Source organism: Pinus tabuliformis, chromosome 2_2, assembly GCF_031772625.1.
Source record: "Pinus tabuliformis cultivar Carrire ecotype Pingquan chromosome 2_2, CPIR1, whole genome shotgun sequence".
Lineage (NCBI taxonomy): Eukaryota > Viridiplantae > Streptophyta > Pinopsida > Pinales > Pinaceae > Pinus > Pinus tabuliformis.
This window is the reverse complement of record NC_142300.1, coordinates 1,145,687,631-1,145,715,097: the sequence shown is the minus strand read 5'-3', so window position 1 is coordinate 1,145,715,097 and position 27,467 is coordinate 1,145,687,631. Positions and strand designations below refer to the sequence as shown.

General features: G+C 42.9%; 1 protein-coding gene across 1 annotated transcript in view; it reads right to left on the bottom strand.

Moving 5' to 3' along the window:
• Positions 1-27,467, bottom strand: part of LOC149197451 (putative methyltransferase At2g41040, chloroplastic) — a 180,353-nt gene that overhangs the window by 81,364 nt on the left and 71,522 nt on the right. Inside the window, exons 2-3 of the mRNA XM_089405840.1 lie at positions 22,512-22,612; positions 22,143-22,283 (exon numbers count right to left, since the gene is read on the bottom strand). Coding sequence (XP_089261966.1) covers positions 22,143-22,283; positions 22,512-22,612 — 242 coding nt within the window. The remainder of the gene's footprint in view (positions 1-22,142; positions 22,284-22,511; positions 22,613-27,467) is intronic.

The window sequence follows — 27,467 nt, the reverse complement described above, 5'->3', positions numbered from 1 at the left end:
CGGGGTTCCTAAACATTTGAGAGCAACTGTGCATAGGTTGTACGAAGAGGTGAAAGTCAAAATTAGAACTTCGGCGAGCATTTCTGAAAGTTTTAGAAGCGATATCGGGGTCAAGCAAGGTTGCCCACTGTCTCCTACCCTTTTTGGTTTATATATCGACAAGCTTGAGGAGTGGTTAAATTCGTAAGGGGGTGATTGTATCTATTTGGGCAAGTTTGTTATAAGGCATCTTTTGTATGCAGATGACCTTATTTTGATTGCTAAATCGGCTCTTGGTTTGCAATAGCACTTACTATCCCTTGAGCATTTTTGTAGAAGTGTGGGGATGCAAGTCAATATCAACAAAACGGAAGTAGTGGTCTTCTCTAAGAAAAGAAAACATAACCAGCATAAGTTCTTCTTTGAAGGCAACATTCTGGAAGAAGTTGCGGATTACAAATACCTCGGAATTGACTTCAACAAAAATCTAAGCTGGAATGGTTGTAGATTAAAAAAAACTTTGGGGGGTTGGCAAGCATTTTATGCTTTTCAAAATAGGTGTAGACAGGCAGAGTTATGGGACTGGAAAACCACTCAAACTCTTTTTGGGCTTCTAGTGATTCCGATGATTCTCTATGGTTGTGAACTATGGGCCAACAGTACATCTGACATGCAGTGGAGACAAATTGAGAAAATTCAGAAGCATTTGATTACAAACAAATTCAAGATTAAAAGTGTAGTTCTTAATGATATCTTGTTAAGTGAAACAGGGACTGCTCCTATTGAAGCAATTGCTATGGTGCGAGTCATAAGGTATTTAAAAAAAATGAGCAAATGGAAGAGGGTAGATGGCCTAAGGTTGTCTTTAATGATAGATTGTGCAAGAGCAAAAAAACTTGGATGCAGCAAAATAACAAATGGTTTAGTAAATGGGGTATTTGCTTGAACGCGTGTCCCATAAACCGCAAAGAGATAAAAAAATTTTGTTATGGAAAAGTTCCACAAGCGTACTTGGGATAAGGAGCTAGGAAGAAAGAAAAATTACTATATTGAAGTGTTTAATCCCACTCATAGTCATCAACAAAAAGCATACATAGAGGCCAATATCTCTTGGAAAGCCAAAATTCTTATTGCTCAGATAAGGACTAATTCTCATCAACTTCGATGTGAAACAGGGAGCTGGAAAAGGTCAAAGGAACTGTGGGAGGAAAGAGCATGCATTTTTTGTTCTTCCGGAAAAGTGGAAATAGAAAAACATTTCATTTTAGAATGTGAGGCCTTCAAAGACAACAAGGAAAGTTATGCAGATATACTGGCAGCTAGCTCTTGGGATAATCTATTTAGCGAGGGGTTTGTCAAGAAGTTGGGAGCATTTATTTTGAAGCTTCACAGAAAAAGGGTCAAATACATCAAGTAAATGAAGAAGCAGTCTGTCACATAGGTTATCTTTAGCCTCGTGGACGTTAAAATAATTTCTTCCTTTCTTTCTTCTACCCAAACACTGACATTCTTGTCAGTCCAGAAGCCTCTTGATGCTGAAGCTACCTGTGCTCCCTCTACTGCCTTTGTGCTGCTGCAAACACCTTTGTCCTTCTCGCACTGTTGCAACCTCCTTTGTGCCTCTCGCACTACTGGAACTCCCACTGCGCTGCTACAGACCTCTGCACTTTAGCACTGCCTTGTCACTCCATCGCGTCTTGCTTCTACTCGACATCCGTCATCCTGCTACTGTCGTTGAGGGCTCCCGTAGCCGGATATGATCTGAGAGTTTGGGTACCTCAAGGATCCTACCCCTAGTATGTAGTCCTCCTAACTACAACTCGATGTCTCCCCACCTCTTCTCTAGAGGTGCATGAGCACTCATGGCAGAGTCATCATCCGTGTCGAATTCTTTCTCTGCCTTAGCCGCAGCTACCTTGGAGTCAGGAACCTCTCCCTTATTCTTCTTCCTGGGACAATGGGTTGCATAATCACCCAACTCCCCACAATGGAAGCACTTCACTTTGGAGATGTCCTTCTTCTTCCTCTTCCCCTGTTGTCTCGCAGATGCCAAAGCCGCATCCTCCTCCTCTTTCTTGATTCGACCTCCTTTGCTGCTACTTCCCGCCTTGGTCAACCGTCGATCTCTTCTTAGCGAAGAGTTGCCCACATCTCTTCCCATCTTGGAAGATCAACTCTGCCCAAAATGCTTTGGACAAATGTCTCCCAATCCTTGGAGATTGCATTCAGGGCATTCCTCACCATGAACTCTTGATCCGGTGTGGCCCCTATGGAAGTAATTTCGTCCCGAATCTCTTGCAACCTGCTGAGGTATAGATATATCTGCTCCCCCTTCTAAATCTGATACGACCGCAGTTGATTCTCCAACAGCATCATCCTCTGCAAGGAAGTGCCCTGATACAATGTCCTCAAGGTATCCCACATGTCCTTTGTCGTGTTCTTCTTGGCAATATGCAGTACTACATGATCCTTGACCACATCAAGGATTATGCACTTTGCCTTCGCCATTGCATCCTCATACTTTTCATTATCAGCTGGGTCGACTGGATAGCCATTGTTCTCAAGGCGAAGCCCTTGATGCGATGTCTATCAAGAACAGACAGGATCCTGGCCTTCCAAATGACAAAGTTGGAAGCCCCGTCCAACCTGTCCTGAGCCTCAGTCCGTTCATTGCCATCTCTGCTCCTCTTCTGGACTCCCTCTGAGCCTCAACTTCCCTCTTGGAAGCTCTCTCCTAGACTCCCTCTGAGTCTCGATTTCCTTGTTGGAAATCTTCCCGCCAACTGTCGATTCGCTCGTCCCCAATCCTTTTTGCAACTGCAACTCGGATCTGGATTTCTTCGCTGAAATCCGTCAAGGTAGCGACTCCCTCTACCTTGGTTCTGTCCCATTAGGTATTGTTTTGCTTCGACAGCAACAGCACCCCACCAGCTTCCCAATCCACAATCTTCCCACAGCTCCCTAGGCCCCAGCAACTGAAGAAATTGAGCCTCTCAGCTCTGCCAATCCTGGAAAGGTTGAATCACTCCTCTGGCCAACTGCGTCAAGCCTACCTGGCTGAGTAGGATGACGTGGCTCTTCTTGAGCTTCTTCTGCCTCTCTCTGCCTCTGCACTGGCCCTCTCTCTAGCTTGAAATGATGGCGCAAACCCTCTGAGTCACTCCTCTACTGCCTTCTGCTTAGGAGCAGCTCTGTCTCTCAGGACAACTGTTACTGCTACAAATACTTCTGATTATGTTGGTGTCTTCAGTCCTCATGTGATCTACAATGCTCTGATACCATGTTGAAATTTCTAAGTCTGACAGGTCAGAAATTCCTACTACACTATCTGGTTTATTTCACCTACTTGTTTATTCCTTAACAAGTTATTTAACCATATAAATATTGAAAATAAACACAAATGCAGTCTCAACTCATATACAGATCATCAACTAAAATAATAGACAAACACACAAGGAACACCGTTATTTTTGGACAATCGTCCCCGAAAAAACCCAACTTGGGAAAATCGATGCAGCAGTTCTAAGGGTTTTATTATTAAGCAGCTTTCTTGAGTACAACTAAGGTGCCAAACTGGCTCACCCAAAACATATATCTACACGGCAGTAATACCTCTTCTCGGAAGCAGATATTCAACTTCTCAGCACTAGTCTGCCCCACAAAAATCCTTTTGGCGCTTCTCCAAGGCTCTGCGTCAGTCCTGCTAGCTTCTGCGTAGCTCTGGAACCCTCTACGTCAACCCTCTGCCAAACTGCGTCAGCTTTCTGGCCTTCTACGTCACCCACGCAAGCCCCTCAACCTCTGCGCAGTCTCTGGCTGCCTCTGCGTGGCTCTTGCTAGCTCTGCGTAGCCTCCTCAATCACTGCGCTGGCCGTCTGGCACTATCTATGCCTCTCTTCTATGTACTCACTACCCCTCACTGCAACTCAGATCACTTGTTTGATTTCTCTTAGCAAACCCTGTTCCAGAAAATAGAACTGACTGATCAATCTTGGCGTATCTCCAACTGACCCTCAAGCCTCCTCTTATACTTTTCCTGTTGAGTCTTCCACGACCGAGATTAAGACTTTAATCAACGGCTAAGATTAGATTTGGTTTGATCCATGTCATTTAAAACCTTCTCACCCAGTTTTATATTAATACCCATTAATATTTTTATTTTCCTAAGTTTAGACTTAGGAACCCCATTAAAAATACTAATTATTTTAATATCTCTCTAACTGGGTGGAATTTCCCCAAACCATTTCTAGGTCTTGGAAACCTCATGTGCTTTAGCCTCTCCACCAAGTTTCATGGCTAGAGAACATCCGACGCTACCACAAATCAACATAAATTGTGGGTGTAACTTCTAGAAGAAGACGAGGATCAAACAGAAATGATCTTAGCCATTGATTACCTTCTAATCTGGGTCGTTGAATGTCAACGAGAAGATTATTTAAGGAGGCTTGAGGGTCATTTAGAAAACACACAGAGAGAGTTCAAAAGATCGAATTTTTGAAGGAGAGTAGCTACTAGAGAGAAATTTGAAGTGAGCTTTTGCAGTGAGGGGCAGGGATAGTATCCAAAGGTAATTCTTCCCAGTCAGAGAATACTCAGAAGAGAAGACAGAAAGAGATCCAAAAGTGGCAGCGCTGAGCTAGAGGGGCTGATGCAGAGGCAGTGCAAAAGCCAAGAGGAAGTCTGAAATTTGCAAAGGGAATTCGAGTTTCAGAATCTGGGAGCCGAGATGTGAGACCAGGAGGCAGAAATCGAATCACCTAGGCAGCAAATCGACCAACCAAAGGATTGACGTTGTCCCCAGTGAGCTTGACGATGGGCTAAAGCAGACACTGTGCAGAGGCAGCCAAGAGAAGCCTGGGGAAATCTTTCTGGGGCTGGATCAGCCAGGATTCCCAGTGATAGTGTGAGGTAGTCTCACAAATCTCTTTGTCAAGATTATTCTCTGTAACTGGATTATCGGGAAGCCTTCCAGAGATGTATTCAGATTTTACTATTGCATAATAATAAAACCCTCAGATCTGCTGCACTGGTTTTCCCACATTGGCTTTTTCCGAGGACATTTGTCCAAAAATAACAATGTCTTATGTGATGTTTTTCTCTTATGCTCAGTTTCTTGTTTCCACATATAAATTAATTAAGTGAAGGTTGCAGTGTATGTATTTCAATATTTTCCATAGGAAAGTGCAAATAACTTGTTCATGTAAATCTAACCAATAGGAGAAATATCATTAGTTGTTGTAGTAGGGATTCCGGTTTAAAAATTTTCACAACTTGCACTCTCTGGATCAAGAAAACTTACTCTGAAAAATTATCCCTGCCCCTCACTGCAAGAAATCTCCTCGATCACCTTCTCCGGCAACTGTTGTGCTACTCTCTTGAGAAAATCGATCTTTGATCTCTCACCCGATGTGTTTTCGAAATTCCCATCAAGCCTCTTTTTATAATCCTCTCATTGATCAATCAACGGCCCAGATTAGATTCTAATCAATGGCTCAAATCATTTTGGCTTGATCCTCGTCTTCTTCTAGAAGTTTCACCCCCAATTTAATTAGTACCCTTTAATTATTTTAATTTCCTAAATTTAGACTTAGGCATCCATTAAAAATAATTATTTATTTTAATAAAACTGACCCCGGTTGGAATTTCCCAAAACAATTTCTGGGTATTCTGGAATACATGTGTCCTAGCCTCCCTGCTAATTTGAGGGTTAGAGCACATCGGATGCTACCAAAAATCAACACTCCCTCTTAGCGAGGAATGTGCTCTAGTAATGCAACCTGCTGAAGCATCACCCTGACTCTGTAACATCTCCCTCTGCGCTGCTAATGTCTGACATCACTGCCCACCAACTACTGCGCAAAAATTGCATCCATGCTGTCGTTGACTCTGCATGTTGTTGCCAACTGCATCTGCACAGTAACCTTCTCCAACTGTTGTTGCTACAACTGCAACAACTGCAATGGAAAAATATCCAAAATACTGAACAGGTGTTTAGCATGATGCTTTTGTTGTTGGAGTTTTGATTGCTGCTAGTCTCTGCGCTGATCCTCTGAAGCCTTTGTTTTGTTGGTGACTCTACGCTGCTGCCAACTCTACTCTGTGTTGCTCAATCTCTGGCGCTCCTAGCCACTGCAACTATCACTCTGACACTCCTCTGCACCAACTGACACTGGTCCATCCTGCTACTTCTGATATGGGCTCCCGTAGCAAGGTATTGATCCAAGAGGTGGACTCCTCAAGGATCCTACCCATCTGTAGTTCTTTCGAACTACAGTAATAGATCACCCCACCTCTCCCCTGGAGATATCTGGACAATCATGGCAAACTCCTCCTCCTCGATCTTAGCAGTTGCAGCCTAGGGATCATGTTTCTTGTCCTTGTCCTTCTTCTTAAGAGGACACTGTGTAGCGTAGTGACCAAATTCACCACACCGGAAACATTTGATCTTTGAGACGTCCTTCTTCCGCCTCTGCTGCTCCTGCTACCCCTTGATGCAAGGGCTGCATTCTCTTCCTCTTGCTTCGTCCCACTGTTGTTGTTGCTATCAAGTTTACACTTGACTAAGTCTCACCTCATCTCTTTTTACCTGAAGAGCGGCCCACATCCCTTCCCAATCCAACAATCTCTCTCTGCCCAAGATACCCTGGACAAACACTTACCATTCTTCTGAGACTGAATTCAGGGCCAACCTCACCATCTCGGGGGGCTGAGGCGCTGATCCTACAACTACCAACGAGTCTCGGACCTCCTGAAGCTTTGATAGGAACAGATCAATGAGTTCCCCTTTCTGCATCCTCACGGATCCCATTTTCTCCTCCAAGTACATCTTTCGCTGCTCAGAAGATCCTTGATACAACGTAGCCAAGGCATCCCACATATCCTTGGCAATCCCTTTGCCAGCAATGTGACATACAGCATGATCCCTCACTCCATCGAGGATCAACCGCTTGGCTTTCGCCATTTCAACCTTGTACTTCTTGAGTGGATCCACATCTACAATTTCAACTACCACACTATCGACATAGGCTTTAAGATTATGCTCATCCAGAAAGCAGGAGATCCTAGCCTTCTAGATCACATAGTTGGATGCTCCGTCCAACCGATCTTGATCTCTCATCCCATTAGCTACCATCTCTGCCAACAAAATGTCGAACTACCTCATTTCTCTTCTGCGTTGCTGCTAGGCTGGCCTACGCACTCCCTGCCGTAGTTAGTAGATTTGCTCCTCTTTACTGTTGCTCAGCAATTGAGAAATCGAATTCACTGGCTAGGAGTTCTCTGGGGAGGAAATTCCCTCAAAAAAATTGTCTCCTTCCTTCTTTTGACGTTTTTTTGCCCCAGCAACTGCTGCAAAAAACTGTGTCTCACCTGAAGACTGCTCTACGTTGAAGCTTATGTTGCGCTGCTCCTTCTGCCACTGACAAATTTCGATCTGGAAATCTTACCTCTCTGTCAACTCACTTAGAGAGAGATCATCCTTGAGAATCTTGCCCTCCTGGCCTAGAATACGCAATCCCTCTAGGGATTCGATCTGCTGCCTACACAACACTTCGATCTCCCTCCTCTTCAACGTTGGGCTCTTTCGGTCTGCGCTCTTGCTTCACCTGCCCTCTGATGCCATGTGAAAAATTGGAATCCCTGAATTACTACTACAACAATTGATTATATTTCTCCGACTAAATAAAGTTATTTACAATATTATACGGTAAACATTGAAATAAATACCACTGCAGCCTTCACAACTTAAATAATATGCGGAAACAAGAACTGAGCAAGAAAGAAATAGCACACACAAGTGACACCATTGTTTTTGGACAAATATCCCCAAAAAACCCAATGTGGGAAAATCAGTGCAGCAACTGAGGGTTTGAATTATTCTGCAGTAATTTATGAGTACAATTCTTCGAATGCCAAAACTGGCAATCCTATACAGAGATCTAACTGGACAAAAAGATAGTGAGATGATCTCACCCTATCATTGGGAAATCTGGCACTGATCTGCGCTGGAGATGAAGCTCTATGCAGTACTGCGTCACACCCATGCAGTTACTGCGTCATTGCTGTTGGGACTGCGCTGCACCTCCTCTCGATCCTTTGCTCGCTGGAAACTTCGACCCTCTGGCCTCCCAGTCTCACACCTCGGCTTGGGCACTAAATCCTGATTGTTCACCAACAAAAATATGGACTCCCTATGAAGCTCTGCGCTACCACAAAGTAGCTCTATGCTGCCTCTGTGTGGCCCAGCGCTGCCTCTCCGGACTACTCTTTTCCTTCTCTGCCTTGCACTCTCCGAATCAGGAAAACTTCCTCCGGAAAATTATCATTGCCCCTCACTACAAGAAATCTCCTCAATCACCTTCTCTGGCAACTGGTGCACTGCTCTCTTGAGAAAATCAATCTTTCATCTCTCACCCAATGTGTTTTCCAAATGCCCATCAAGCCTCTTCTTACAATCCTCTTGTTGATCAATAAACGGCCTAGATTAGATTCTAATCAATGCCTCAGATCATTTTGGCTTAATCCTCATCTTCTTCTAGAAGTTTCACCCCCAATTTAATTAATACCCTTTAATTATTTTAATTTCCTAAGTTTAGACTTAGGCATCCATTAAAAATAATTAATTATTTTAATAAAATAGTCTCCGAATGGAATTTCCCAAAACCATTTCTGGGTATTCTGGAATACATGTGTCCTAACCTCCCTGCTAATTTTGAGGCTAAGAGCACATCCAATGTTACCAGAAATCAACAAAATGAACTTACACTTGCAGCAGCTTGCATGTGAAATTTTTTATAAAACTCCTGACCAGAGAAAAGACCTCTAACTCAGAAAAATAGTGTCCTCATGCAAACATTCCGTCATGGATAAACTCCTAAACAAATTGAGAAGATTAACCACAGAAATTGGTTCCTTGAACCACCATGCATCAGTAGACCGGAAAACAAAACTGAACAGCAAACCTTTTTCAAGAGATCTATGTCGTTCTTCAGAAAGAACAACCAAGAGATGTGCAAAAGGGCAAGAAATAGGACACAAAATCTTTGCACTTGTGACAAAATTGAAACACATGAGGGTCACAGTGAAGTCCCTTTTCAAACTAGATGAATTAGATGCACTTCTTTCCAAAGTGAATCAACTAGAGGGGAAGAAGTTGTTGTGGGCTTTCAAACCCGCCATGCTAGCCTTAATACAGCGCAAGTTTTTGGAGTACCCTTGTGAAGGGGTCACACTTTCGGTTGCCTCTTGTCTTAGTAGCATCATGATGTTGATCGCCCCTTCAATTCCTTACAATGATGATGTTATGAGAGTTTTCAGACTGATAGTAGAGACTTTCCAGGACTTGGACAACAGTGCAGGCTCTACCTTTGGGAAGAAGCTTGAGATTTTAAAAGTCATGGCCATGGTTAGATCTTATGACATCATGCTTGATTTGGAGTGTGATGACTTGATCCTGTAGATGTTCCAATGCTTCCTTAGCATTAGGAAACATCATCTTGACACATTCATAACACACATGCAGTCCATCTTGTCATCATGTATGAGAGGTCGTGATGCCATTTGTTGGTAGTTGCAGTCCCAATTGTTGTCTGTTTGTGTTGATTTGGGGTAGCATTGGATGTGCTCTAGCCACGAAAATTGGTGGAGAGGCTAAAGTACATGAGATCTCCAATACCCAGAAAGGGTTTGGGTAGATTCTAAACAATTTGGGAGATATTAAAATAATTAATATTTTTAATGGAGTCCCTAAGTCTAAACTTAGGGAAAATAAAATATTAATGTGAATTAATATAAAACTGTGTTAGAATGGTCCAAAAGTCATGGATCAAGCCAGATCTAATCTTAGTCGTTGATTAGGGACTTAATCCCAACCGTTGATTTGTCAACGAGAAAAGTATAAAAGGAGGCTTGAGGGTCACTTGGAGAACACACCAAGAGATCAAGATTTTGACTTTCTGGGGCTGGGTTTGCTGAGAAAGTTGAAAGAGTGATCAGAGTTGCAGCTGAGGGGAAGTGAATACAAAAGCAGAGAGGCAGAGATAGCACCGAGAGGATCAGTGCAGTAGCCAAAGAGAGGGATGTAGAAAATCCAAGGGTTCAGGCAGAGCCATCCAGGGCTCACGCAGAGGTAGCCAGGAGCTGCGCAATGCCTCAAAGGGCCAACGTGGGTGACGCAGAGGGACAGAGGGCTGACGCAGTGCCTCCAAAGGCTGACGCAGGCCAAGCCAGAGTGACGTTGGGCTAATGCTAGGCCAGAGAGAGGTTGACGCAGTCCTTAGAGGCTGACATTGGGGTTTCGTGGGGCAGATTGGAGCTGTGGAGCTACCAGAGTGTTTATCCGAGGTTTCAGCCAGAATATTTGCTTTCGAGTAGAGAGGTACTACTGCCGAGATTTTTCTTTGTTGGGTGAGCCGGATTTGGCACCCAGATTGTATTCTGAAACTACTTAATAAATCAAACCCTCAGATAGCTGCACTGGTTTTCTCGCATAGGGTTTTTCTGAGGACATTAGTCCAAAAACAACGGCATCACTTGTGTGCTTGTTTCTATTTCCTTCAGTTAATGATCTGTAATGTGTTGAGCATGTACTTGTATTTATTTCCAGTATTTACATGGTAAATAACTTGTTAATTAACAGAACAAGTAGCTAGGAATAATCAGTAAAGTGCATGAAGGGTTTCTAATGTGTCAGACTTAGAAATTCCAACATGGTATCAGAGGGTGGTTGTAGATCACAGGAGAATTGAGGACATCAGCCGAGCAAAGCAGCAACAGCAGAAAACAATGGTCCCGGGTGACGCAGTGCCTGCATCATCAAGATTAAGCCAAGAAGAGGTTGCGCAGAGGCTGAGGGAGGCAAAGACAGGCTCACGCAGAGCCACGCAAAGGCCAGGAGAGCTAACGCAGTTGGTTGAGGAAGCTGATTTGTTGGTGCCGGGATTGTGCAAAGCCTAGGAACTATAACCTTCAGTTTGCTGGGGTTTAGGAGGTTCTAGGTAAGTTACAGAGTGGAGCTGGTGGGGTATTGTAGTCAGAACAGTACCTAACAGGGCAAGGCCAAGGAGGAGGGAGTTGCTACCAAGGGTTTCTAGCCGAGAAATCTGGATCAGTGGTGCAGCTACACAAACTATCAGAGTGGGGGCATCTCGACATTGGCAAAAGGGTTTCCAGGAAGGAAATCGAGGCTCAGAGGGAGTCACACCGAGAACTTCCAGGAGGGAAGTAGAGGAGCAGCGAAATGGTACTACACAAAGTAAGAGACCAGGACAGACTAGACGGGCCTCAAACTTCGTAGTCTGGAAGGCCAGAATCTTATCCGTACTAGATAGGAATCGTGTCAAGCACTTCGCCTTGAGAACGATAGCTATCCCAGTTGACCCAGCTGATAATAACAGGTACGAGGATGCAATGGCGAGGGTTAAGAGTATCATCCTTGACAAGGTCAAGGATCATATAGTACCACAAATTGCCGAGAAGAACACGGCACAGGAGATGTGGGAGGCCCTAACCAAGTTGTATCAGCATACTTTCGTGCAGAGGAAGATGCTACTAGAAAATCAATTGCGACCATACCAGATGCAGAAGGGAGAACAAATCGACCCATTCCTCGGTCGATTGAAGGAGATTCGGGATCAGTTGACTTCCATTGGGGCAACACCGGATCCAGAATTGATGGTGAGAATAGCCCTGAATGCAGTCTCAGAAGACTGGGAGGTGTTTGTCCAGAGCATACTAGGCAGGGCGACCCTTCCAGATTGGGAGGAAATGTGGGCTGCTCTTCGCCAAGAAGAGATCAGAAGGCTGAACAAGGCAGGAAGCCGCGGCAAGGGGATCAGAATCAAAAAGGAGGAGGAGGATGTTGCCCTAGCATCTAAGGGAAAGCAGGAGAAGCGGAAGAAGAAGGACCTCTCCAAGGTCAAATGCTTCCACTGTGGGGAGATGGGTCATTATGCGACCCAGTGTCCAAGGAAGAAGAGTAAGGGAGAGGCCTCCGAGATCAAGGCAGCGCGAGCAAGGGCAAAAAAGGAAGTGGAGACAGACGATGATTGTGCCATGAGTGCTCATGTGCCACTTCAGAAGAAGTGGGGAGACATCGAGTCAGACGGACTACACGCGATGAGGGGCAGGATCCTCGAGGTACCCAGCCTCTTGGATTAGACCTTGCTACAAGAGCCCCGAAGAGGAGTAGCAGTACTGGCAATGTCAATAAAAACGGATGCACATGGAGCGACAGAGGGAGCTACAATGCAGGATTCCCAGGACAGCGCAAGGCTAGCAGGCTGCAACAATGCGAGAGGCACGGGAGTGTTGCACCAGTGCAGGATGGCACAGAGAGGTGTGCAACGATGCGAGATGCACAAAGTTGTTGCAGCAGCGCAGAGGCAGAGAGGGAGCACTTGTCAATGACAAAGGGGGCTTCAGCATCATGAGTATTTCTAGCCTGACGAAGATGTCAAAGTTGGGAGATCAGATACTTACTTCTCAGTAACTGGGTTACAGTGCAACAGTTAGCAGTGGTAGTGCTATGGGTAGCATGATGCAGCATGATGAGAGGGGTTGCAGTGCAGATGCAGCAGCGGCAGTGGCAAGGCCATGGGCAGCAGCATGGATGCAGAGGGGGTTGTAGTACGGATGCAGCAGTGGCAGTGGCAAGGCCATGGGTAGCAATACAGGATACAGCAGTGCAGAGGATGTTGGGCAGCAGGCCTAGCATCAGCACAGGGACAGATGTCAGATGATCAGGGTGATACTCAATGAGGAGTATTGCTAGAGCACAGTCCTCGCTAAGAGGGAGCGTTGATTTGGGATAGCATCGGATGTGCTCTAGCCACGAAAATTGGTGGAGAGGCTAAAGCACATGAGATCTCAAATACCCAGAAAGGGTTTGGGAAAATTGTAAATAGTTTGGGAGATATTAAAATAATTAATATTTTTAATGGAGTCGCTAAGTCTAAACTTAGGGAAAATAAAATATTAATGTGAATTAATATAAAATTGTGTTAGAATGGTCCAAAAGTCATGGATCAAGCCAGATCTAATCTTATCCGTTGATTATGGACTTAATCTCGGCCGTTGATTTGTCAATGAGAAAAGTATAAGAGGAGGCTTGAGGGTCACTTGGAGAACACACCAAGAGATCAATATTTCGACTTTCTAGGGCTGGGTTTGCTGAGAAAGTTGAGAGAGTGATCAGAGTTGCAGCTGAGCGGCAGTGAATACAGAAGCAGAGAGGCAGAGATAGCACTGGGAGGATCAGCACAATCGCCGGAGAGAGGGACGTAGAAGCAGCCAAGGGCTCACGTAGAGCCAGCCAGGGCTCATGCAGAGGCAGCCAGGAGTTGCGCAGTGCCTCACAGGGCCAGCGTGGGTGATGCAGAGGGCCAAAGGGCTGATGCAGTGCGTCCAAAAGTTGACGCAGGCCAAGCCAAAGTGACGTTCGGCCAGAGAGAGGCTAACGCAGTCCCTAGACGCTGACGCTGGGGTTTCGTGGGGCAGATTGGAGCTGTGGAGCTGCTGGAGTGTTTATCCGAGGTTTCAGCCGGAATATCTGCTTCAGAGTAGAGAGGTACTACTGCCGAGATTTTTCTCTGTTGGGTGAGCTAAATTTGGCACCTAGATTGTATTCTGAAACTGTATAATAAATCAAACCCTCAGATAGTTGCATCGGTTTTTTCCGCATTGGGTTTTTCCAAGGACATTAGTCCAAAAACAACGGTGTCACTTGTGTGCTTGTTTCTATTTCCTTCAGTTGATGATCTGTAATGTTTTGAGCATGTACTTGTATTTATTTCCAGTATTTACATGGTAAATAACTTGTTAATTAACAAAACAAGTAGGTAGGATTAAATCAGTAAAGTGCATGAAGGGTTTCTAATGTGTCAGACTTAGAAATTCCAACAGTTTGGAGGAGAAAACCGCTAGTCTCAGCGGTTGCTTATGAACTTGTCGAGAGGTTGTTTGAGCAGAACATTGGGTTGTTCAGAGACAGTTGGCCAGGGTGGAGCTACTCAGGTTTGGGGGATCATGCAATAAGGATGAGCTGAGGAGGAAGGGACTTTGATTCATTTGTAGGGGACCTGACCACTCATGCTTGGGTGACACTGAGGAGATTACAGAGGCAGAGCAAGTGGATATTCCTTCTGACCTTCAGGGAGAGCATTCTTCTTTGGACAAGTCCATGGGTTCATATGAGGACGCCTCTGATGAACATGAGTCATGTAGAATCGTTGACAACAGACCAGATTCGTATGATGCGCAGTCAATGGACCCTATGGGAGACATTCAGGATGATGAGTCACCAATGGTGATTCATCATGAACAGCACATGGTGGAGCATGAGTCAGCTGAGGAGGAGGATGTGCACAGTATGCATGATGAACCTTTTGGGGAGAGCCAGTTGGAACTTCATATTGAGCCCGTGACGATGGAGGATGAGCAGCCACCCTTGGGGTCTGCCATTGATGAGGAGAAAACAGTTGTACAGACAGCTTGCAAGGTGGCAGTATTTGCAAACACTTGTCCTCAGCAGTGTTGGAGGTTGACAAGGTAGTTTTGCGAGAGGCTAGTAGACGACAGGAGCGCAGAGTCCCCGATCAGAGGAGGGAGGAGTTGTTGGAGATGGTGGTACATCCATCTTTGGACCTACCCATTGATGCGCTGCAGATAGATGCAATGGCGGCTGGTAGAGTTGTAGTATTTCCAGGACACAACCCTCTCTAGGTGTACATAGACAAGGTTCATAGCACATCTTGCCCGCTTTTGCTTATTATAATGAGAGGGGCAGGTTTCCTTAGACAGTTCTGGTTGATTGACCAGATAGAGCATCATACATTGAGCAGGGACCCATATAAGCCCAGTAGACGTGTTCCTTACACAGGCGTCCATGCATTGGATTGGCGAGAGATCATGAGCTGGTACCCTATTGATGGAGTATCATTTTTAGTCAGAAGCATTGTACTGCAGGAGCTCTTAGAGGTGAGGGATATTACATGCTTCAATTGGCAGCAAGATATAGGTTGGCCAATCATCAGTATTTCAGCACAGCATCAGCATGATGAGATTGACCTTGGTCTATGCCATGGGTTGGATTGGAGAGAGGTGATGAGTTGGTATGCGATGGATGGAGTAGCATTCATGGTTGGAGTTATAGCACAGGAGGAGCCAGGTGTTGAAGAATCTAGGGTAATTAGGTTTAGTATGATTATTCTTGACTTGATAACAATTTGTGGAGTCTTTTCACTTTTCTTGTTAGCTTAATCTTCTTCTTCTTATTAATGCATGTGTATGTACTTCATCAAACTGCTATCAAAACCATAAGAACAAGAACACAAGATGTTGGCTCTCTTCCAGGGCCAAAACCTCTCTTCTCTTGAGAGGAAAACCCTTCAGTAAGTTTTCTCTTATTGAAGCTTCTTTCTTGATCAATGCCAAACCCTAGACCCTTGACTAGAATATCCTCCAAGCAACAGTAAAATCCTTCCTTCTTCCTGCACTTTGTTTCCCGACACTTTGTCCTCCTTCCTCCGGCACTTCGTCCTCCTTCCAACAACAGGTGATGGACCTTGTTTATGTGAGCTCTAGAAGAGACTTCAATCTTTGGTCCTTGGTGAGATCCTTCACCAATGAGGATACCTTCCTTCCCTTGATCCAAATTAGCTTCTTCTTGAGGTGTAGTTGCAAACTTGATATGGCTACACTACAACCCTAATTTCTCACACGTGTGGGAGGTTTCTCCTATGCTTTGGTTCCTTTCTTCTTCGCTTGAGAGACTCTCTTCTTCGCTTTGAGTAGGAGGCCTTATAAGCCTAGGTTACTAGCCCAAACAATGTGATATTTATGATTGTTATCTTGTTGTTGTAATGACTGTAAAGATACTTCTGTTTCTCGCACGTGTGACTGTTTTCTACCCTAGAAAATAGTCCTCTTAACTTCGGCCTAGACTTCACCTTGTACGCTGCACTAGAGGCTCCCTTTCTTGTCACTTTTTCACCCTTTACACGTTCCTTTTCTTTGCTGATTTCAGAGGCACTTGCTTGACATTATGAGGGAGTGGACAACCTCTATATATAGAGGATTGTCCCTCCTTTAGGCCGACTTGTAGGCTGACTAGAAGACTGCAGGCTGACTTGACATATTTAGCTCGAATTGCTTCTTTGGTGGTGTCACATGCTTGGAGGAGACTTTGACTTTGCTTGGAGGTATTCTCTTGACTCTAATACATAATCATACATGGTGTAACATTTCCCTTTGACTATTTGACTCACCTATAGCACTTAACATGTGCTAGACCTATTGCAATGAGCAAGAAACTCATTCATATATTATATAAAAATAATATTTCTTTTCTTCAATAAGTACAAATATCAAAAGTAGATTTATGAAGACCGAACCTAGTTACATTTCCTTCAACACTATGGAGCCTTGATACTTGGCCATGGTGGCATTGGGATCCAGGTGGATCTACTAGTAGCAGGTTGAGTCAGAGATGGGCATGGGATCTAGGTATTGGGGAATCTAGTCATGTTTGGATTGCTTTGAGGCATGATGTGGACCAGTGGTTCATATGGGATCCTGGTATTAGTTTGCAAATACCTCTACAATGGATAGGTGCGGATTGCTTGAGGGCTAGCAATCTTGGGCGGGAGGATTTGTAATGTCCCCATTTTTATTTTCCTCCATAGTACAGCCAAGGTGGATTTCAAGGGCAGGGGATGGCCAAGTCCATGGACCAGGTTTATGTCATCAGGGGTTCCGATGGAGTTTTGAGGAGTTTTTATGGGATCTGATGGCATTCGCTTGGCATATTTCATCATCCGCACAGTTTTCCTTTTGTTCCATCGCATTCCAACAACTTTCAAAAATTAGCTATCACACTATCGTTGTAAGTTTTGAGATCTTCCAGATCACATAGTTGGAGGCTCCGTCCAACCGATCCTGATCTCTCAGCCCTGCTAATGTCATCTCTGAAAAATGTTGAATTCCTCCTTTCCTTCTCTACGCAGCTATTGATTGGCTCTATGCACTCCCTGCTAGAATGGGCAAATCTACTGACAACTATTGCTGCTCTGCTGGGAAAAATTGAACTTCTGGACTAGAAGTTCACTGAGAAAAGAATTCCCTCAGCGTGTCCTCTTCCTTCCTCCTGACGTTATTTTGCACTAGCAAACTGCTACAAAATAACTGCATCCCAACTGAATATATGCTCTGCAAGGAAAATGTTGTTGCTCCCTCTGCCTCTAGTAAACTTTGATCTAGAAATTTAATTCTCTGTCGAATCTCTCAGAAAAATAAACTTTCCTCCAAAACTGACCCTCCTAGCCAAGGGACTGCGCTGCCTCTGAGGGTTTCGAACAGCGGCCTACATAGAGCTTCGAAATTCCTCTTCCCTTTCTGCTACCAAGCTCTCCAGCTTCTTTCTGCATTCTGATACCATGTGAAAATTCGGCTAGCCCCAAATCCTACTGCAGCAACTAATTAAGTTTCTTCTATTTGTTAAATAAACTAAACAAATTATTTATTATGTTCTACGGTAAATATCGAAACTAATACACTGCAGCCTTCACAAAATAAATACTGCAGAAGAAATTAAAAAAACGCTGAAAGAATAGATGCGCACACACACAAATACACAATTATTTTTGAACTCAGTCCCCAGAAAAACCCAACTCGGGAAAACCGGTGCAGCAACTAAGGGTTTTAATTATTATGCGGTAAGAAATCTGAGTACAATACTATGGATGCTCAAATCTAGCAATCCATACAGAGAAATGACTGACAATAAGTTTAGTGAGAAAAATCTCTCTCCCACTGACAATCTGACACTGACCTTGGCTCAAGATGAGCTACTCTCCACTACCTCTGCGCAGTCCCTGCGTTAGCCTACGCAGTCCTATGTCCCACAACTCGGAACTGCGTCTCTCTCGCTATCTGATCAATTGTTTTCTGGAAGATGGACTCTCTCCTAGCCTCCGGACTCCCACTCCAGCTTCTAGCACTGAATCACTGCTTCTCCCCAGCAAAATACAGATTCCCCTCTGAAGCATTACGCTGCCTCTGCATGGCTCTGTGCTACCTCTCTGTGGCACTCATTGCCTCTCTGCAATGCACTCACTAGACTGGAAAATCTCCCTCCGACCTTACTATCCCTGCCCCTCTCTCACTGCTTCGAGCTCACTAGCTCTCTCTCCAGCAACTCAACGTTGCTACTCTGGAGTTCGATCTGCCAGTAAATTCGAACTGTTGGTGGCTCAAGTGTGTTCTCCAACCCCCATCGAATTTCTTCTTATAATCTCTCATTGAGACATCAACGGCCAAGATTAAAACATAATCGATGGCTAAGATTAACTAGAACGCGATCCATGTCTTCTTCTAGATGATTCTCACCATGACTTAATTAATACCTTTTAATTAATCAGATTTCCTATGTTTAGACTTAGGAACCATTAAAAAAACGATTAATTATTTTAATTAGGTCGTTTCTAGGTGGAATTTCCATAAACGATTTCTAGGTTTTGGAGAATACATGTATTCTAGCCTCTCCACAAAATTTTGTGGCTAGAAAACATCCGATGCTACAAAAACTAACAGAGCTCCATCAGTGGTAGCAGCAAGCTCAGCAAATCGAAGCAGGTGAAGGAGGAGGAGAATGTGGCCCTCACATCTAAGGGTCCTAGTCAGGGGCAGGGGGAGCAGCGATAGAAGAAGTAGGTCTTGTCAAAGGTCAAGTGCTTCAGATGTCGTGAGCTTGATCACTACAGCACCCAGTGTCCTCTCAGGAAAAAGGACAAAGAGGAGAAGCAGGATGAGCAGGCAGCTTTAGCAGAGATTGATAGGATGTCCTCCAGGCTAGAGGAAGACTTCGCCATGTTTGTTGATATACCTTCAGGAGTGAGGTGGGGAGATTTGGTGTTGTAGCCCCAAAGTGCCACAGATGGGCAGGATTCTTGAGGAGGTCCACCTCTTGAGTCAGTACCTTGCTATGGGGGCCCATAGTATTTCAGTAGCAGGATGGATCAGTGGCAGTAGATGCAGTGAAATACCAGAGTGACAGATGCAGAGTCTAGTTGCAGTCAGATGTTGGGGAGCACAGTGCAGAGTTGGCAGCAGTGCAGAGTCAACAACAGCGCAGATGCCTCAGTGATGCGCAAATACTAGCAGCAGTCAGAGACTTGGAAGACAGATGCATCATATTGATCACAGTTGATTCAATATTTAGGATGATTTTTAGTTGCAGTTGCAGCAGTAACAGATGGAGAGGGAGTTGCAATGCAGATGCAACGTTGATAGCAGTTCTATAGGGTCAGTAGCAGCACAGATGCGGCATACATCAAAGTTGCGCAATAGTTGGTGGGAAGCAGCAGCCAGACATCAGCAGTGTGATAGGAGATGATGCAGAGACAAGGTGTTGCTACGGAGGCAGCAACGCCAGAACACATTCCTCGCTAAGAGGGAGTGTTAGTTTTTTGTAGCATCAGATGTGTTCTAGCCTTGAAATTTTGTGGAGAGGCTAGAATGCATGAGATCTCCAAAACCCGGAAATCGTTTATGGAAATTCCGCCTAGAAATGACTTAATTAGATTATTAATCAGTTTTTTTATATTTCCTAAGTCTAAAGTTAGGGAATATGACTAATTAATCATAATTAATTAAGTTAAGGTGTGAATGTTCTAGAAACTCACACGGATCGACTTCAAGTTAATCCTAGCCATCGATTAAGATCTAACCTTAGTCGTTGAAGTCTCAACAGAGGATTATAAGAAGAGGTCGATGGGGCTCAGAGAAATCACTTGGAGAGTTCAATTTCATGAGCAGATTGATTTCTAGAGTAGCAGCAATCAGTGGCAGGAGAGAAAGCCAGTGAGATCAAAGTAGTGAGAGAGGGGCAGGGACAATGAAGCCAGAGGAAGGATTCCAAATTTGGTGAGTGCATTCGCAGAGAGGCAAGTGAGCCACAGTGAGGTTGACACAAAGTAGTGCAATAGCCTCTAAAGGCATTTTCGTATGTGCTGGGAAAAGCCGAGTTTCAGTGCCAGAAGCTGGACAGAGGTTCCGGAGGCCAAGAGAGACATTTTCCCAGACAGCAGCAGACCAGACAACTTGAGGAGAAGTTGGTTCGAGCTGAGTGTAGAAGTGACTGCTAGGGTGACGCAGTAGCTGCGCAGAGCCAATTTGGACAGCTCAACTTGAGTTGAGGTCAGAGCCCGGATTTGCCTGTGGAGTGAGGAAATTCCTCACTAGATTTTTCTTGCCAGTTTTTCTCTATAGGATTGCCAGTTTCGGCATCCAATTGTACTCAGATTATTTCACTGTTGCATAATAATAAAACCCTCAGCTATTGCACTGGTTTTCCCAAATTGGGTTTTTCCAGGGACATTGGTCCACAAATAACTGTCATTTTATGTGTGTGTGCTAGTATTTCTTCCAGCGTTTATTTCTTCCGTGGTTTATTTGCGTAGGTTGCAGTGTGATTGATTCAGTATTTGTTGTAGCAAACAGTATATAAATTGTTAAAAATTAATTTAACAGTTAGGAGAATTATTTCCAATCGCTGCAATACAATTCGGGTTTCCGAGTTTTCACAAGCATTGTTCTTTAATTCAAAAAAAGCACCCTAACACATCGGCCTATGCAAATATATTAACAAAATTTGTGGGTTGGGTCGGCCTATTTCCATATTTCAAGTCTCCAGAGTCCAAACACATAATAAATATATTCCATCCCACTCATGTTATGAAAACACTTCACCTTGAACTGCTAGGCAAAGAATTCACTACTCTGACTTCTTTTAAGAGATTGTGAAATGGCAGAGGGGCAGAGTTGAGGCTGATTTCAGATGGCAAAGAATAGTACACTCTTCACACAGACAGCCTGCAGCCTGCAGCCTGTTCAAACTCTGCCGTTAATTAAAATAGGCCTGTAGCAGCCAACCTCTCAAAGGGAACACCACAATTTCTTCAGCCTGTATTCAACCAGACATTTCCTTTTATGACTGCTGAATGGACTATCATTTACTACACTGTCAAATTGTGACTCCTTGCTGCTAGGGGTGACCGAGGAGTTTCACAGAGAATATTGTCACTATCCAATGTCAATAGTCCTTATGCTTCAATGTAAAGATAACAGTGTTAGCAGCAACCACTTATTTTCGCCTATATCCAACATGAGGGTGATCCACTTGTTCAAATGTAAAGACATATGCTCAGACTGAAGTGCTGTTCAAGACTTGTGAGCAAGGTCAATTGAACTGCTAGCCTGAGGAAGAAGCTTTGACAAAATCACTCTTCCTCTATTAACCGTGCTTCATCCAAGTGTCACAGCTTTAGATAGTCATCATATAAAGGTTTCAAGTATTGATAAATACCAAAAAGGCGCAGATACAATGCTCCAAGCATTCACATATAGCTATGATATTTGTTCTTAATAAACTTGACAACAACCTCCTTCACTAGTTGTAATTCACCAACTGCAATATCACAGAGAATATTGTCCTTCCTTCCTTTTTCTTTTTGGAAAACTCTCCAGCTGAAGTCATAATTTCATCAACCAATGGGTTCATAGGACTCAAAGAATCTGAGAACTCCAAAGGCCTATGCCATTTTCCTCTTCATAATGTGCATGTATACTTTTGACAGTCCTTGTTACAAGTTGCACTTCATACATGTACACTGCTGTCATATTGTCACGGGCATTTTCCCATTAATGCATCTTCTCTCCAGCAATAGCTAAGCAATAAGCAACTCAACTTTCTGAAGTTGAATGGAGGACATGGTGAAAGCAACCAGGGAAACTAACTAGATGTAGCATTCACTTGTGAATCATCTTTCCTAGGACTGATGTAGCTTGATTAATGAGTTTTTTTGTTGTCCATTAAATAGTTCATGCAAGATTAGCAATTAACATCGATACTAATGTCATCATATTCTCATGACAACAATCTGCAATGTTATCAATTCATTCACATGTCGAGATCACCGTTGAAGATGTAACAAGCACAATAAAACATAAACAAGCTTTGTTTTGGAGATTAATATTCTATATGCCATTTACACTCTTCGCTCCTTAAAATGCAGGGAAATATTACATGATATTAGTGTGCATGCTCCTTGTTCCAAATATAAATAGCAAAAGAAAAAGAGTAAAATACAAGTCATCAGATTTATTCATACCTGAACAGTTCCATAGCAGGTGCCCTGTACTCATCATATTCACTTGAACCAACCGTGACAGTGAGATCTATATAAACATCTCTAGTGGAGTATGCTTTCTTACAGTTTTCACATTGAAACCCAGACCTCGATACAAATGACCTTGAAAAAAAGAAGGATTACAGGTGCAAACACAACATCATCAGTGTAACTTGGAAGCTAAAGATATCTATTAAAGACCATTCGCGTAATGAATACCAACCTAACCAGTATCCAATAAGAAAATGAACAAAATGATTAACCACTGCTTTGAATTTAACTACAATGCTGAATTCCCTTCAAGGAAATAGTAATTGGCCCATGGATTCAAACATGTCAATATTGTCTTACATGTTTAGGCCTGAAGGACCTTTTCTGATCAAAGGCTTATAACAAATGGGACATGAGAGAACATCTACAGTTGTCTCCACATTGTTATCTACCTTCACATCCTACAAAAGAAATTCCAGCATTTTATTAAAAGTTAAAACAGCACATCAAAAGTTCCCAATTTGTAACTGACACTTAACATTGATTCATAAAGGAAGATAGCATGGAAGTAGGAACTGTTTGATAGCTATCCACGCAAGAGGAACAAAAGAATGTCCCACACCTCTGAACAAATAATAACGTGTACCAGTAGAAACATTGTATGAACAAAATCACCTTCTAAAATACAAATTACCCATGATGAAACAAATTTAAGACCCATGCTACTCAAACGCAGCATACTAGTTAAGATGTCAAAGCCCTAAACTGTGCAGCACAACATATATGGTTACAAACCATGCTATTAACCGCATTTCTCCATTAAATTATATGATAAACAAATGTTTCAACAGTATTTCATTTCAACAAGTCCAGAAACAGTAAACTTCAAAAGACACAGGAACTGCTGCTAGTAGTGCAGTCAAACAGTTTCTTTTAGATGTGGATAACTAGTTTATCTTTAAGATCTAAACTCCACCACCAAATGTCAGTACATGAAATGTTGAGTTTGATTGCAGAGAACTGTTGGAAATATGTTGGCTTAGCTCGACTTGTGGCTGTAATAGGCCCTTAAATGTGTTAATTTTGTAGATCGGGCAGGTACTTCTGCACAGGCCTTGTGTTTAGGCATGCAGAAATCACTCACATCTCCTTAGAACACTTGCTCTAGGTTGAGCAAGTTGCTGATATAACTTAGTCTAAGTTTAACGTAGGAAAAAACACATTAATTTGTTCAGCTTATTGAGCTAATAAAAACATAGTAAAAGTAAAGTAATATAATTTAGTGACTAAATTTTAATCTTAGCCATTGATCTCAAGTGAGGCGAGATCTAATCTCGGCCATCAATCACATTGCGATTACAGTTAGGATTAGAGTTTTGGCTCAATGTAAAGTTATAAAAGCGAGGTCGAGGAGAGGAGATAGACACAACAACAGGACAAGATTGAGAGTGGCATCTCAGTGAGTTTGTGTTGGGTCCAAAGGAGTGCAGAGGAGCCGGAGATCTAGATCAGTACGATAGATCGAGCAATGATCTAAGGCAAATCTGTTGGACCAGATCCAGGTTATTGTATTGATAGTTTCTTAGTTGGGTTTGTTACCACAAAATCTAGACCTTGTTACCCACCATTTTGTGGGTAAACCGTAATATCCCTAGGAGAATTTTTTCTCCAAGATGGTCCTCAGCTAGCAGCCAAAGGCCCCTTGCAACCACCAGCTATCTCATTGTTCCATTTTCTCCGCCTGAGCCAGCCGTGTGGTCCCTCGCCCATCTGCCATGATCGTATGTTTGAAGGTGGGCGTCCCGAATCTAAAGGTATGCCTTGTCATTTGGAAATTAAGTATTGTAGTTTGTTTATCATGGATACTTCTAGGCATGGATTAATGGGGGAATTCGGCAGAAAGAATGGACTAGGTCTGTGATTTTGTCCCCTAGACCCCTTTTAGGAATTAACCTTGGATTCTAGTCCCAAGGGATCTCTTTAACTGACCATTTGGTTCCAGGCATGGTATTTCACGAGAAACCCCGATTTGGTTGTGTGGTCCTGCTCCCTTATCCACTTATATTACCCTCTTTCCATTCATTATTACCCCATTCATCATTTCTCTCGCTTGGGTCCACATTCTTCCATTTGGTCCACATAGGGTTAACTTGCCCACTCCCCTTGCCCACACCTTGGGTCATGGCCTAGAATGAAGCCCAGAGGTTGATGCAGCTGAAAAGAAAGATAAAAGCATATATGGCCACATTCAACAGGAAAATGTACCACAAGATGCAAAAGATGGTCGGAACAAATACATTTAGCACGTAGGAAAAAGCCAATACATGAGCTCTACCCCATCATCATGGCCATCACCTTGGTTCCTATAGGTTCTATGAACCTCCTTTATCATATAGGAACCCATGATTGTCCCAACCCCTGGTGGGCGATGAAACGCCACACCTTAAAAGGGGGAATTTCACTGTTATATCTTATACATCATGCTCTAACCCCTTAAGTCCCGAGCAGTTAATCAAAGAAAATCATAAAAAGGAAAAAGGCGTAAAAATAAGGGTGGAAAAATCAAGGTTGGGGCACCTCATGTACCACGATTGCTCCCTCTTACACATTATAGACCCAAGTGTGGGCTTCCCTATTATTAGTTGCCCTTATACCCCAGCGTGTGACCTAGGGTTGCCCCTTCTCATTCCCTACTTCATTCACCTATCTATCACATGCCACCACCTCTTGAAGGATGTAACTTGACCATATTACCCCCTTTAGAAGTAGACCTAATAGGATTATTGGTTAACCCCATTTGGAGTTTAGGAGACATTGACACATCCCGAAGCCCATTATGGAAGGGGAGGCCATTATGAAGTCCCCACCTGTTGTCCATGATTAAGTAATGATGCAGCAAAGCTGCACCAATTACATAATTCCGGAATTTAAATTCAATTATTAAGCTGCACCGATTAGTCAAATCCAGAATTTGACCAATTAAATTCCCTGTTTACCAAACTATCAGACCCTGATCTCTTGCATGGATCCCAAACAAATTAAAATTCAGTTCAAACCTTATCGCGTCCAAATCAAATGCTAACTAGCGTGCATCTTCCGAAGCGATATCCATCGGATCTCGTCCATTCATAATGAACGGCTATGATCGATCCGGAATTCAACTGGATTAAATCACAGTCCATAAAATATCGCGTCCGAAATTTGGATTAAACCTCATGCATCTTCCGACGTGATTACCGTCAGATCTGATCCCTTCAAACAGACGGTCACGATTAACTGAGCTATTAACTCAGTTCTATAAATTATTGCGTCCGATTTTGGAATTATCGTCTGCGCTTGTTGGCACGCGATGACCATTAGATCTATTGGATCTGTCGATCGGATGATTCAAATCTCTCCAAATAGATCATCATTGATCCAACCTGTGATCAATGATGATTTGTCAATTCATTCAATCTCTGTCCGCTTTCGATCGGTGATCAACAAATTAAAGCCTTTGTCCAGGCGATCCTCAACCACGAGACTCCACTAAGGGTTTTAATTTCACACACACAATTTCCTATATTTAACAAAGGATTCAGCCTACGATTTAAAGAATCAACGAAACCAAATCACATAATAAAAGATCACACAGAAACAAGTTTTGAACATAAGACTCCTTTCATTCATAACAATATTTACATATATATTCAGAACATCTCGTGCTCTGATTTATTCTTACCACTACTTAGCTCTCTCTAACACTTGTTTTTCACTCTCCTCGCAGGCTTACATTTATAGATTAATTACATAATTATGGATTATATTAAATCCATGATTTTTCCCATAATTTACTCAACTAATTCCTATTCGAGGATCTCGTATTCCCAAAGATCTCTACGAGATCTACACGTATCAATTATCCCTGATATTCTCACATAGTTGAGAATATTTCACAACTAAAAACCTCACACATAGATTTATCACTCAATCTATACAAGATTCCTAAAAATAATTAAAAACATCACCCCCTAAATCAACCAAATGAACAATAATATTCTGAGCAGGATGCTCCTACATCAGACTCCCAATGTAGAAAAAAAAATCATAGACTCCTGTCTATGAGGTCTGTCACTTTTCTATAGTAATGTGACAGCTACAAGTCTGAATGACTTGCTACCTCCAGGATTCCAAACTCTGTTTTGTTGATGGTCCTTCAAAGGAATAACTTCATCATGTAGTCTGGCATTAAATTTGCAGAATAATATCTTCAGAGAATTATTAAACATGATTCTCGACTTTCCATACCTCATCATCCTCTGTTCTGGAAATATAGACTCGTGAACTGCATGTGGAAACTTGAATACCCATTTTCCTGGTTTCCAAATTTTGAATGAGTCTCGAACTGGTTCACCATCTGCACCTATAGCTTTGCCAGGTAACTCTGTCGTGCTGAGATTAGTAAGAACTAAATCTGAAAGTTCACCATCATCATCACTCGAACTGTCAACCAAATTTTGTATATCTGTAAAGCAATTTTCTCCACCATGCTCTAGGAGTAATTCCTCTTTGTTAATCACATCAACACAGTTGATGTTCTCTATGGTGTCCTTTCCTCCTTTTGTTACAGTTTCTCTGGTCTCAACTTCTTTGGCTTCTATCTCTTTAGTTATTGTTTCCTTCTCTAATTGAGCTGCAAACTCAACTTCATGGAATGAAAAAAAATCATCCCAATTTCCTTCAGGTTCACAAAAGACTTCTTGATCATAACAATGGTCATTAGCTGTCTCTATAGCAACAAATTCCTTATTTAGTACCATACCTGTATTCACAGACAAACTATCAGTTTTAAAAATACCAGACCTTTCAGTATCTTTTGATGCTTCAAGCACCAAATTCCCACCATGGGATTTCTAGGTTTCAGCAAATCCTCTTTGCTGTGACTCAATTCTTATGAGTCTCTCCTTCTCCAACAAAGAAATATGTATTTGTTCAAGTTTGTTCATCAACATAGCATTCCATTTCTGTTGCAATAGATTCCACTTGACCCATTTCCTTATTCTCCATCCATGTCTTCGGTCTTCATTCTCTTTCTCTTGAAACCATTCCTGTAGTATATTCAACTCTGCTCTCATCACTGCAATACTTATCCTACGCTCTTCATGACTCATCTGACATTTATTTGAACCTTTCCTAAGTTTCTCCATGTTCATTTTCACTAATTCTTCAAACTCAAATCAATATTCGAAATTCAATAAAAGAAAATATTTACCTCAATCAAATTCTAAAACTGACTCCTCTTCTTTTCCCTTTGCTTTCGTTGCGCCTCTGATTTTC